At 59.4% G+C, this 12,087-nt stretch overlaps 1 protein-coding gene across 1 annotated transcript; it reads left to right on the top strand.

The window, feature by feature from the left end:
• Positions 1–1,722: 1,722 nt before the first annotated feature.
• SP6 (Sp6 transcription factor) lies at positions 1,723–6,315 on the top strand. The gene is made up of 2 exons (XM_079798696.1): positions 1,723–1,867; positions 5,018–6,315. The coding sequence occupies exon 2, from the start codon at positions 5,076–5,078 to the stop codon at positions 6,204–6,206; it is 1,131 nt and encodes a 376-aa protein (XP_079654822.1). The 5' UTR covers positions 1,723–1,867; positions 5,018–5,075; the 3' UTR covers positions 6,207–6,315.
• The last annotated feature ends 5,772 nt before the right edge of the window (positions 6,316–12,087 follow it).

The following is a 12,087-nucleotide window of genomic DNA, read 5'->3' as shown; positions in this document are numbered from 1 at the left end:
GCTAAGTGTTTTAACGACATCAATTCCTTTAAGCCCCAGGAAGCCCTTCCAAACTTGTCCTGGGGTTGTTCTGAGGAGGAAACTGAGGCACAGAAAAGCAGTAGAGGCACAGATTAAACCAGACATGGACTCTGGATGTGAGGGCGCGTGTGCTTCTTGGGAAACCACACACACAAAGACGGAGCTTCCAGGTGGCGTGTGGACTGTTTAGCCATTTAGTATGTGGCACTTCGGTCGCGACGCAAAACGGGAATGCAGGGCTGGTACACCAACACCGCGGCTGCAGGAGCGAGAGGGAATCAGCCTGAATCCCGGGCCGGTCCGGGGGTGCGAACAGGACCGTCAAGACAACAAACAAACAAGACACGAACCTTTAAAAAGCCCATGGCAGCGCGCTCAGGGCCAGCCAACTGGCACAACAAAAAAATACGACAATTGATCAGAATTCCCCTCCAAGACAAGGGTCACTTGGGGAAGTCAACGTGGCGGGTAGAGGAGACACCAACGGGGAAGAGAGCAGCGGACTAACGGGGTGCAGAGGCCAGGCAGGTGGGGGGGATGGAGGGCGGGGGAAGAAGGGCGCCGCGCTCCCCACCGGCGCTCGCTAGGTATCTCGATCCACTCGGATCTGGAGAGAAGGGGGGGAGCTGCGAGCGCCCTGAAGTTTTGCCAGAAAGCTGCATCGGGCACTAGAATGCGCACTCGTTTTTATCAAAGGAATCCTAGACCCTTCCCCAGGGTTAAGAACCTCGGGTTTCCGACACCGAGGTGAGGATCGGGAAGGAGTGGTGGCCAGGGGTCCCTCCGTTCGGGCGCCTGCTCCGGCTTCCAGGGCCCGGCGCGCGGGGCGAGGCGGCGGGGCAATGTGAGCGGGGTTGAGTCGGCGCCGAGGTAGCTGCCGGAGGGAAGAGGGAGAGTGAAAGCCCAGGGGCCTGGGAGGTGAGTGGGGCGGGCAGAGGTGGGCCAGCGGGGGAGCTGATGGGAAAGGAGAGGGGGCGGTCACCCCGGAGAGTGAGAGCCAAGGACGGGGGAGGGAGGTGGTGGTGGAGAGAGGCGGGGGGGGGGGGGGCAGGAAAGGAGGGGGGCAGGGAAGGAGGGAGGGGGGCAGGGAAGGAGGGCAGCAGCCCAGATAAGTTTCTCACGGCCTGGGGCTGGGAGGAGAGCGGACGCACACTCGGCGCTCAGTCCTGCTTCCTTCTCTCCTCTCAGTTCCGAGGCAGCGCTCGGGGGCCGAGGGCCGTCGAGGCCAAGGGCGCCCTAAGGTGGCTCAGTATCAGCCCGGGGCCCGCCCCCTCTTTGATCCCCCCCCCTCCCTCCAGGGTCGGAGAGAGTCCTGCGTCCGCAGTCCTACCAAACCAGCTCCAGGGCAGCTTTCTTCCCCGGGGGGCGGGTCCTGGAACCTGGGAAACACTCCGCCCGGGCCCCTCGCCCGAGACCCGGAGGGGTGAGGAGGAGCGAGGGAGGTGGCGGGAGGCGACCTAGATAGCGATCCCGCCCCCATTCCCTTCCCGCCCCCTCCTCGCGGGCCCGGCCCAGCCGAGCCTCCCGTCCCGCCGAGCCCGCAAGGGTTAAGGCGGCCGCAGGTGAGGTGGGCGGGGCCGCGATTTCGGGGAAAAAGGAGCGCGGAGCCCGGGATGAAGGCAGAGCGCGCGGGTGAGTCACGGGCGGAGCTGGCCTCGCTCGCTCGCTCGCTCGCTAGCTGGCTCCCGCCCGCCCTCCGCCCCTCCTCCGCCGGGTTGGGTCGCGGCCCCCACTCGCCCTTGGCCGCTGCCCCTCGCCGCCGGAGAGCCTGCCCGCGCACGGGGCCCTGGAGCGCCCGGCGGGAGCGCGTCGCCAGCCGTGCCCGGAGTCCGAGCGCAGCCTCCAGGTAGGAGCCCGGGTCGGGGCGGCGAGGGGTGAGCGCTCCCGGGGTCCTCTCGGAAAGACGCGCCCCAGCCTCCCATGGCCTTGGGGGAGCAGAATCCGAGGGGCTTAGAGCCCCAGCGGAGAGAAAACTGGGCGGACGGGAGAGACTGGAGGGACCGAGGAGACGGGAAACTGGGGAAACTGGAGCGACTGGGACAACCGGCGCACTTGAACCTTAAGGACTGGGAGTACGGAAGTCCGACCGACCCCCTGAGCGCCGGGGGTCCGGAGAGGCAGCGGGGGAGGAGGGGATCGGGTGTCTCTAGCCGCCTCCCCGCGTTGGGGACCGCGAAGCCGGCAGTGTGCGTCCTGCGGTCTCCCACCCCGAAACCTTGCGGGCAGGCCGTGCATCCCGGCTTGGGCTCCCTGCCCCGGGTCGGGAGGGGCCGCTCTGTGGAGCCTGGGTCGTTAGCCTCCCCGCCCCCTAGCCTTTGGGGCCGTTCCCAGGCGCCAAAAGCTGTTAGGGTCCCAGGCCGCCCGGCTCCCGCCCAGCCCCTCCTGGGCTGCCCCGCCTGGGCCCGAGGCTCCGCTCCTGCAGCTTCGCCCTGTTCCTTTCTTGTGGTGAGGCCGCAGGAGCCTGAGTAGGCGCCCCGGCCCCTCTCTTCCTCCCTCTGCCAGACTCCTGCGGCCACCTCCCTGCTCCCAGAGGCAGCAGGGTCAGCTGAGCCCCGCTGTGGAAAGTCCCGGCCCTAAACCAAAGCACCTCCTCTGCCAATCAGATACGAACCCCACACCTGGGTCTCCCAAGCCTTAGGGAGAGATGGTGAGAAGAGGGGGACCTTCAAATCACAGATAGATGGTCAAGAAAGGGGTGCAGGTCTTCAGGTTCCCAATGGTTCAGGGAAAGTGGAGAGACCTGGTTCACAGATACATACAGTACATACTTTGTGTGTGTGTGTGTGTGTGTGTGTGTGTGTGTGTGTGTGTGTGTGTGTGTTTCAATCCTCACCAGAGGATATTTTTCCATTGATTTTTTTTTTTTTTTTTAGAGAGAGTGGAAGGGAGAGGGAGAGACCGAGAGAAATATTGATGTGAGAGAGACACATCGATTGGTTGCCTCCCGCATGCACCCAGACCAGGGCCGGGGATGGAGCCTGCAACCTAGGTACATGCCCTTGACCGGAATCAAACCTGGGACCCTTCAATCCACAGGTTGACGCTCTAGCCACTGAGCCAAACGGGCTAGGGCCATACTTGTTGCTTGAATGAATAAATGAATGTCTTTGTTCAAGTCCCTTCTCCAAGTACTGCCTCGGTTTCCTCTTTTTTAAAAATAAGAGTGTTAGTCTGAGCGGTAGTTCTCAACATTTGGCTGCATATTAGAATTATCCGTGGGGCTCCTATAAATGATCCATGCCTAGCCTTGGCCAGGGTGGCTCAGTTGGTTGGAGCACCATCCCAAACACCAGAAGGTGGAAGGTCTGATTCCCAGTCAGGGCCCGGGCAGCCCATCAATGTTTCCCCCTCTCTCTGTCTCTGTCTTTGAAGTTAATTTTTAAAAACGATTAAATTAGCCTCTTAGTTATTTGAAGTAAAGAACTTACTAGTTATATTCTTTAAAAAATAAATAAAATAAAAATGACCCATGCCTAGAATACACCCCTTTATGAAAAATCTCTTTGGGCAATTCTTCCTCTTAATTTCTGTGATTCTGGCTTTTCTGTTGCCCTCTGCTTTCCCCCACTCAGACCCTGCATCCCTTAAGGAGTTTCGGTTTTTTGTTTTTGTTTTTTGTTTTTATTTTTTCTTTTATTTTTTATATTTACCTTTTTTCTTGTTGTTTTTTAAATAGCTGCCATATATATATATTTCAGAGCGGAAGGGAAGGGATAGGGAGAGAAAGATAGAAACATCAATGATGAGAGAGAATCATTGACCCGCTGCCTCCTGCACGCCCCCTACTGGGGATGGAGCCTGCAACTGGGGCATGTGCCCTTGACTGGAATCGAACCTGGGACTCGGCAGTCCCCAAATGGCTAGGGCAGGAGTGTCAGTGTTACCTTCGTGAGCTTGATGGTAAACTCTTTTCTTCCTGATCCCCTTCTCTGGGGAAGCCAACCCCTCCCGCCGGCTTCACATCTGGGTCTCCCCTCCATTGGAGGAGGGCATGGGTAACAGCCAGAGAGAGCTGGCTGGCACCAGTGCGGGTCGGGACCGGGGAGGGGGCTTAACTTTCTCTGGTGGCGAGAGGTCCCCCAGAAACTGGCACTGCGCTGGACCCCAGGGAGGTGAAGTCCTCGCCTGAGGGGAAGGGTGAGGGCCAGGCAGGGAGCTGGGGAGAATGAGGTTGGGCAGTGAAATGCTCTTCCTCAAGGAACATGCCTCAGAGATGGAATTGGGTTTTTTGTTTTCTTTTCCAAAACCCCAGCATCTGCTGTGGGCTTTGGGAAGTCAGATAACCTCAAGCTTTGAGCTTCAGAAACAGGCCGCCTCCCTCTCCCCACCTGTACCCCGAGTTAAAGTGGGAAAGCTGCGATGGGTCTAGATCCTCCACTTGGGCTGGCAGCAGGTCTGCAGGGGGAAAGGGCACTGCCCTGCGCGGGCCTGGGCAGCTGGGGTAGGACGGGGTGAGCGCTGTCCTGTAGGAGGATCCTCCCTACCAGCCTGGGAGCAGCCCAGCTCCCAGGATAAGCTGGGTCCTCTAGGAGAGATAACCTTGGGCCGTGGTCAGCAAACTGCGGCTCGCGAGCCACATGCGGCTCTTTGGCCCCTTGAGTGTTGCTCTTCCACAAAATACCACGGCCTGGGCGAGTCTATTTTGAAGAAGTGGCGTTAGAAGAAGTTTAAGTTTAAAAAATTTGGCTCTCAAAAGAAATTTCAATCGTTGTGCTGTTGATATTTGGCTCTGTTGACTAATGAGTTTGCCGACCACTGATAGGGGAAGGTAGACTTCCATCATCCTCCGCCCTTGGCCGAGAGCTTCACCTCCTCAAGTCTCCCGTAGTTCTCTCAAATTCTCTGAACTGATCTTGAATCCCCCAACCGGAGGTGGAGTTTCTCTTTTCACCTGGGGGCGTGGAGAGGGAGGGGCACTTCGCAGGGAGGGGACTAGGTTGGGATGGAAGGTGAGCTGGTGATTTTGCTCACTTCACCTCTTCTCTGCCTCCTTTAGGTCTCACCTGAGGTGCCCCTGACGGTCCCTGTCCCCCACCGCATCCCGCATCCCGGCAATGCTAACCGCTGTCTGCGGCTCTCTGGGCAGCCAGCACACGGACGCGCCTCACGCCTCCCCTCCGCGCCTCGACCTGCAGCCTCTCCAAACATACCAGGGCCACACGAGCCCGGAGGCGGGGGACTACCCCTCCCCGCTGCAGCCTGGAGAGCTGCAGAGCCTCCCGCTGGGCCCCGAGGTGGACTTCTCGCAGGGCTATGAGCTCCCGGGGGCCTCCTCCCGCGTAACCTGTGAGGACCTGGAAAGCGACAATCCCTTGGCCCCGGGACCCTTCTCCAAGCTCCTGCAGCCAGACATGTCACACCATTACGAATCGTGGTTCCGGCCGACTCACCCGGGCGCGGAGGATGGCTCCTGGTGGGACCTTCATCCGGGGACCACCTGGATGGACCTCCCCCACACGCAGGGCGCGCTGACCTCCCCTGGCCACCCGGGGGCGCTGCAGGCTGGCCTGGGGGGCTACGTTGGAGACCATCAGCTCTGCGCCCCGCCGCCCCACCCACACCCACACCACCTCCTCCCAGCCGCCGGAGGGCAGCACCTCCTGGGGCCTCCCGACGGGGCAAAGGCCTTGGAGGCGGTGGCCCCGGAGTCCCAGGGGCTGGATTCCGGCCTAGACGGGGCGACGCGGCCCAAAGGCTCCCGGCGGTCCGTGCCCCGCAGCTCAGGTCAGACCGTGTGCCGCTGCCCCAACTGCCTGGAGGCGGAGCGACTGGGGGCTCCGTGCGGGCCCGACGGGGGCAAGAAGAAGCATTTGCACAACTGCCACATCCCCGGCTGCGGCAAAGCCTACGCCAAGACGTCGCACCTGAAGGCGCACCTGCGCTGGCACAGCGGCGACCGGCCCTTCGTGTGCAACTGGCTGTTCTGCGGCAAGCGCTTCACGCGCTCCGACGAGCTGCAGCGCCACCTCCAGACGCACACGGGCACCAAGAAGTTCCCCTGCGCCGTCTGCAGCCGCGTCTTCATGCGCAGCGACCACCTGGCCAAGCACATGAAGACCCACGAGGGCGCCAAGGAGGAGGCTGCAGGGGCGGCCGCGGGCGAGGGCAAGGCCGGCGGCGCGGTGGAGCCCCCCGGGGGCAAAGGCAAGCGGGAGGCGGAGGGCGGCGCGGCTCCCTCCAACTGAGCGCCTCCCGCCGCCTCCCCGCCGGTCTCCCCCCGCGGCGTCCGAAGAGAGCCCGCTGGCCGGATGTCCCCGGGGGCGGCTTGAGTGAGAGGAGACGGTGGTTATTTATTGAGAGGGGTGAGGAGAGGTGTGGGGTCGGGGAGCGGGGACTCTAGGGGTGTTTTAGTCTCTGTGGCCGGACAGGACGCGTTTGCCTGTTTGGCTGGCCGGGTGTGTGTGTGCGCGGGGGGAGCTGCGTGTGCCCCTCTGTTCTCGGTTTCCTCGCTGTTTCACTCACGTCCCCCAGCTGGAGGGATGCGGAGGGGTGTCCCCACCGCGGCCGGAGAAGACGTGCATCCCGGGAACAGAGAGGAGCGGGGCCGCCCCTGCGCTGGGGGGACCTGTCTGGACGCGTCCTTAGCGCCTGGGAACCAGGACATAAAAGCGCCTCCGGATCCGCCCTGTGGCCTGGTCCCTTTCATCCCCTCCCAGTTCTTTCCCTGGGGTTTCCGGAGGGAGAGCTGAGATGGGGTGGGGGAGGCTGAGGGTCCCCTTCAGGGAGGGGTCTCTCTTAGCCTAGGAGGTTGTGGCCGCAAAAAGAACTCCTTTGGCGCGCCTCCTTGTTAACCCTTCCAGACCCAGCCTGACGGAGCCAGGAAGGAAGGCGGGAGAGGGCCGGCATCGCTGTGGGGTGCAGAAGAGAGTAGAGAGATGTGGGGCGCGGGCAAGGAGGTCCCCTGCTAAGATGAGAGAAAGCCATTTAATGGGGGGAACGGAAGAAACAGACCCCGTCCGGTTCACGCTCCGATTCGGTCCTTAACTCTCGGTCTTGATGAGAAGTAAAGTTCAGTGGTCCCCGTTCCCCATCTGTTACCCCCCAGCCCCACCCCATGGGAGCTTTCAGGGCAGCCAGAAGGCCCCGCTCTAGAATTGATGTAGTTCCTCATCCTAGGTTCCCCACCATCGGCCTTCCCCCATGGGGATGGAAGGGACGGGGTTGCCGCAGGCTTGTTGGGGTTAGGGCGGGTGGGGGGCCCCCGCAGAGGGACTTCCAGCAGTTCCCACGCGGAGTGGAGGGCTCTGTCTCCCCTTTCCCTGCCCCTGCGCGTGGGGCCCCTCCTGGAGGGTGTGTGTGTAGGGGGGCTCCCATCCCTTTCCACAGGACGGAGTGGGTCTCCCACCAGAAGGGAGCTGCCTTCTGAGGTGATGTCTGGGGAGCTGCCCCCATTTCCTTCTTTAGATGCTAGAAATGCCTCTGGCTGTGGACCCGGAGCGGGGCAGAAGGGAGGGAGAAGTCCAGCAGAGGCCAGGGGAGGGAGCCGGTGAGGGGAGCGGGGAGCGAGCGGACTCTCCCAGGCTTGATATGGAGGCTCTACGGCTCCCCATGACCTCCCCGCTTTCCATGCGAAGCCTTTTTCGAGGACTAGTTGTGTATTGATTTTTAAGTTATAAGCAAAGGGTATTTTATTTAATATTAGGGCATGTGTTTGTGCATATTGTGTGTGCGTGTGCATGTGAGTATGTGTGTGTGTGTGTGTTTCTCTACTGAGCCTGTGGTCTCCAGCCAGGGAGACCCTACCTTGTTCACCCCGTCCAAGGTCCTGGGCTTTAGGCCTACAGCGCCTCTTCCTCCTTCGGGGATGCTGGGGCCCAGTCCGAGGAGCTCAATGGGAAATGGGGCTGGGGTCTGGGTGGGAGTCTGTGTATGTGTAGGAGGGAGTCCTTACCAGGGATAGGGTGACTCTCCCGGAGGGACTCATGGGCCTGGGGTAGTTTAAGAAATAATGTTCTTTCCTTCTGTTCCCTCTGATCCCTGCCTCCTGCTAACCCAGCCAGAGGTCTCCTTGCTGCGAGGGTTGGGGGCAGGAGCGAGTTGGCAGTGCCTGCAGGTTGCCTGCCTGGCCAGGAGGAGAGAGGGGAGAAAGGGAGGGCACCGTGGGTGTGAGATGCCTTTCTCCTCCACCCATCGAAACCAGCCGCCACCTCCCTGTGCTCCCGGGACAGCTTTTCCCAGTGACCATTCTACGGGGAACTCCCGAGTGGGTGTTGGTGGTGGGGGGACGTGGCTGTTCCCCGTGTGGAGGCCCCCAGCTCTAAGGTGTCCGGTGAGGGCTTTGGTTAGGCTTTCTGTCTGCCCCCTTCGAGGCAGCCCCCTAGAGGAGAAATGTAGGATTTTTTTTTTTCTTTAACTGCTGTGAACCCACTTTGTTGGGGGGGGAGGGAGGAGAGGAAGAAACAGCCTGTATTTTTTATGCCATAATAAAGTCGTCAACCACATCGTTGCCTCATTCGTCTTCCAGCCCCGGTTTCCTCTCTGACTCGGTGTCCCTCCGCCGTGAGGACCAGGCTGCTGCAGGGCGGGGCGGGCACTTCCCTTTGATCTCGCAGCCCTGGGCAGCCTCGCCCCTCTCCCTTTGTTTGGGGCAGAGCTGAGCTGAGGGAAGGGTCCGATCCTGCCCCGGAGGCGGCGGGTTCAGCACGGGGGAGGAGCTCCCTCTGGGTTGAGAGCTCGGCGGCCTGTCCCTCCCTGGTGTAACCTGTGCCGATGAGGAAGTTCTAGATATTTCCTTCCTCCTCCACACACAAGCCCCCTCTTTCCCCTCCCCTGCCAAGAACGCTGCTGGGTCCCCGCCTTCCCAGAGATAGCCAGCCTCTTGGCACCCTCACCCCACACGGGGGTGTGTGTGTGTCAATCGGTCCTTCTGGCTGTGAGTGAGGTGGGGGTGACTGACAGCGATTTCTTCACCCAGGATGATCCCTATCGGGAACGAGGCGATGAAAGGCAGCCAAGATATCTGATGGGCTGCCGCCCAGCTGGAAGGTATGAGGGAAAGGCTGCTGCAACTCCCAGATAGCGACCTGCCAGTTACACAACCACGCCGCGCACGAAGGCGCCCTCGCCGGACCCATGGGGCGCCTTCGCACAGGCAGAACTGCCCATCTGTGCACACTTTCCCAGGCTGCCCAGTGCCTGGTATGTAGTTGGTGCCTAATTAATGTCAAATGAGTATAAAACCTCAACTCCAGAGCCCCACAGCCAGGAAGGTGGATGAAGGATCAGTTTTGGGCTCCAAGGGTGCAGATAGATTATTGTGTTCTTTTTCATTATTATTTTTAAAACATATTTTATTGATTTTTTACAGAGAGGAAGAGAGAGGGATAGAGAATTAGAAACATCGATGAGAGAGAAACATCAATCAGCTGCCTCCTGCACACCCCCACTGGGGATGTGCCTGCAACCAAGGTACATGCCCTTGACGGGAATAGAACCTGGGACCCTTCAGTCCGCAGGCCGACGCTCCATTCACCGAGCCAAACCGGTTAGGGCTATTGTGTTCTTTTTTTTTAAAGGTTTTTTTTATTGATTTCAGAGAGGAAGGAAGAGAGAGAGAGAACGAAACATCAATGATGAGAAAGAATCACTGATCGGCTGCCTCCTGCACACCCCACACTGAGGATCCAGCCCTCAACCTGGGCCTGTGCCCTGACTGGGGATCGAACCGTGACCTCCTAGTTCATAGGGTGACACTCAACCACTGAGCCACGCCGGCCGGCTGGGCAGGTTATTGTGTTTTTTCACTTTCCCATTCTACTTTTTTTTTTTTTTGCCAAAATTGTTCTTTTTTTAATCTAGTGGGATTTCTATTTCCCCCACTCTAACCCTAATCCAGTTTTTCAGAACCAAATCTGGTACCCATCACAGGTTTGGGTCTGGGCTCACAAAATCCACCTTGGGATGGGGCACCAGAATGATTTGGGGGGCAGACAGGAAGCCACACTGGTGTGTGTGTGTGGGGGGGGGAGGCAAAAGTTTGTTTCCATCTGCTCCTGCGTTAGAGGTCTGGGAGGACAAGGAACAGGTGTGTTTTCCTGTGACCTCATGCCCACCCCACTTGTTGGGGTGCTCTTTTGTTCTCCTGGTTCTGGGGGGTTTAGACCCCAGGAACCTGGTGAGTCCTCTCGTGTCCCCCCAGCGCTGTGCCCAGGGCCAGGAGGGCAGCTGTGGGGCCAGCTGGGCCTGTCTGGGCAGGGCTGGGCTGCCCCTCCTCCCCGTGCAGCTCCTCCCGCTGACCTGCATTCTTAGCGGGGGCCTTTGGTGGGGCTCTGACGCTCCCTCGGCTCGTCTGCCTTGACAGCAATGCTGCCTGGCTGGCCTGGCCCCCCTGCTGGAGCCCACGGCTGGCCACCTCTGACCCCTCAGGTCAGGAGCCCCTGGCAGGACGATCGCGGAGGAGCTGGGAGGGAGGGAAATCAGAACATCTGGACTGACCCTTTGGGCGACTTCTCGGAGCCGCCACCTCCTCCCCTAGGACGTGGGAGTAGAATGCCGAGGTGGGTGAGTGAAATCTGGAATGGAAAGTGACGGGAGCCGGCCGCCTGGGAACTGCCGCCTGGGGCTGTGCTGCCGCCGACGCCGCCTCTCCGCCTGCCTGTTCCCGCCCCCTAGCGGGAAGCCGGGGAAGTGCAGACGGTGAACCAGCTTTCTTGCGGGCCGCTTTGGCGCTCCTGCGAGCCCACAGCCTTGATGTTTGTTTCTGGAATGCCCCGCAATGGCAACCTTACCACCCCTCCCTGACGCTGCACCCAAAGCAGCCCTCACCTCCACATCAGCCCAGCAAACCGGGCTGCTCAGCGTCCCGTCCTGGCAGTGTAGGTTTGAAAAGAATCTCAGGAACCAATCAGTCCTGTTGTTCCCAATCAGTAGACTATTCGGATCACCCGTGGAGTTTTTCAAGATACCGAGATTCCCTCCCCCGAACCCCACCCCGGGATGCCCCTGGGGGCTGTATTAGAGCAGCACTTCTCAAACTTCATACCTGGAGTCTGGTGAACATGCAGCTTCTGATTCAGTAGGTCTGAGGTGGGGCCCAAGATTCTACAATTTTCACAAGCTTTCAGGTGATGCTGATGCTGGCAGTCTGCCGGCACTTCGGTTCCAGAGAATTTAAGTACCGTGTTGTGCAGTGGGAGTTGTGTGGCTGAAAAATAGCCACCCTGGCTGGGAAGCTCAGTTGGTTGGGGTGTCGTCCCGATACACCAAGGTTGCAGGTTCAGTCCCCAGTTAGGACACAAACAAAAGTCAACCAATGAATGAATGAATAAGTGAAACAACAAATCGATGTTTCTCTCTCCCCCTTCCTCTCTCTAATATCAATCAATAAATAAAAATGAAAAAATTGCCCTAGCCGGTTTGGCTCAGTGGATAGGGTGTCGGCCTGCGGACTGAAGGGTCCCGGATTCGATTCCAGTCAGGGGTACATGCCCAGGTTGTGGGCTCGATCCCTAGTGGGGGGACATGCGGGAGGCAGCCAATCAGTGATTCTCTCTCATCATTGATGTTTCTCTCTCTCCCTCTCCCCTCCTCTTTGAAATAAAAAAAATACATTTTTTTAAATGAAAAAATTAACCCTCCCTCAGCCCACCTGTGGTTGAGAACCATGGAGGCCCTTGCAGGGTAAGTGACCTGCCCAAAGAGACCGCACAAAAGCAAGATCAGAACTCTGCCAGTCTGCAGAGTTCCAGGCAATGCTCCTCCCAGCTTCTAGGTCATTCTTCTGTTCAAGTGTCTGTCCCCTTCCTGAAAGTGCAGCTCATCTCCCTGGAGACAGCATCTTCTTGGGATACCTGAAGGCGTTTAAGGAAACATCTCAGGTTTCAGGCCCCCAACAGCCTTATCTGCCAGGTCTCCTCCAGCCTTGGCCAAGCACACCGCCTACAGCCTGCCTCCGGGCAAAGCCTCAGCCTCGGCCTTCATTCCCACTCTAGGAGTGACCTGATAGAGCAGCAGCCCTGATTGTGTGGCTGAAGGATGCGGGGGAAAATAGGTAACCTGTAGTGTCTCCCCCATTCCTGAAAGACTTCACAGAGCAAAAAGGGGTGAGATGCATTTGCTTAAATGCTG

The sequence above is a fragment of the Cnephaeus nilssonii genome (genome assembly GCF_951640355.1).
Source record: "Cnephaeus nilssonii genome assembly, chromosome: 19".
Lineage (NCBI taxonomy): Eukaryota > Metazoa > Chordata > Mammalia > Chiroptera > Vespertilionidae > Cnephaeus > Cnephaeus nilssonii.
The sequence above is the reverse complement of the archived record's forward strand: the minus strand, read 5'-3'. Positions and strand labels throughout refer to the sequence as shown.

Excerpts from the sequence above, each read along its gene's own strand:
- SP6 (XM_079798696.1), top strand. The coding sequence starts at position 5,076 with ATGCTAACCGCTGTCTGCGGCTCTCTGGGCAGCCAGCACACGGACGCG.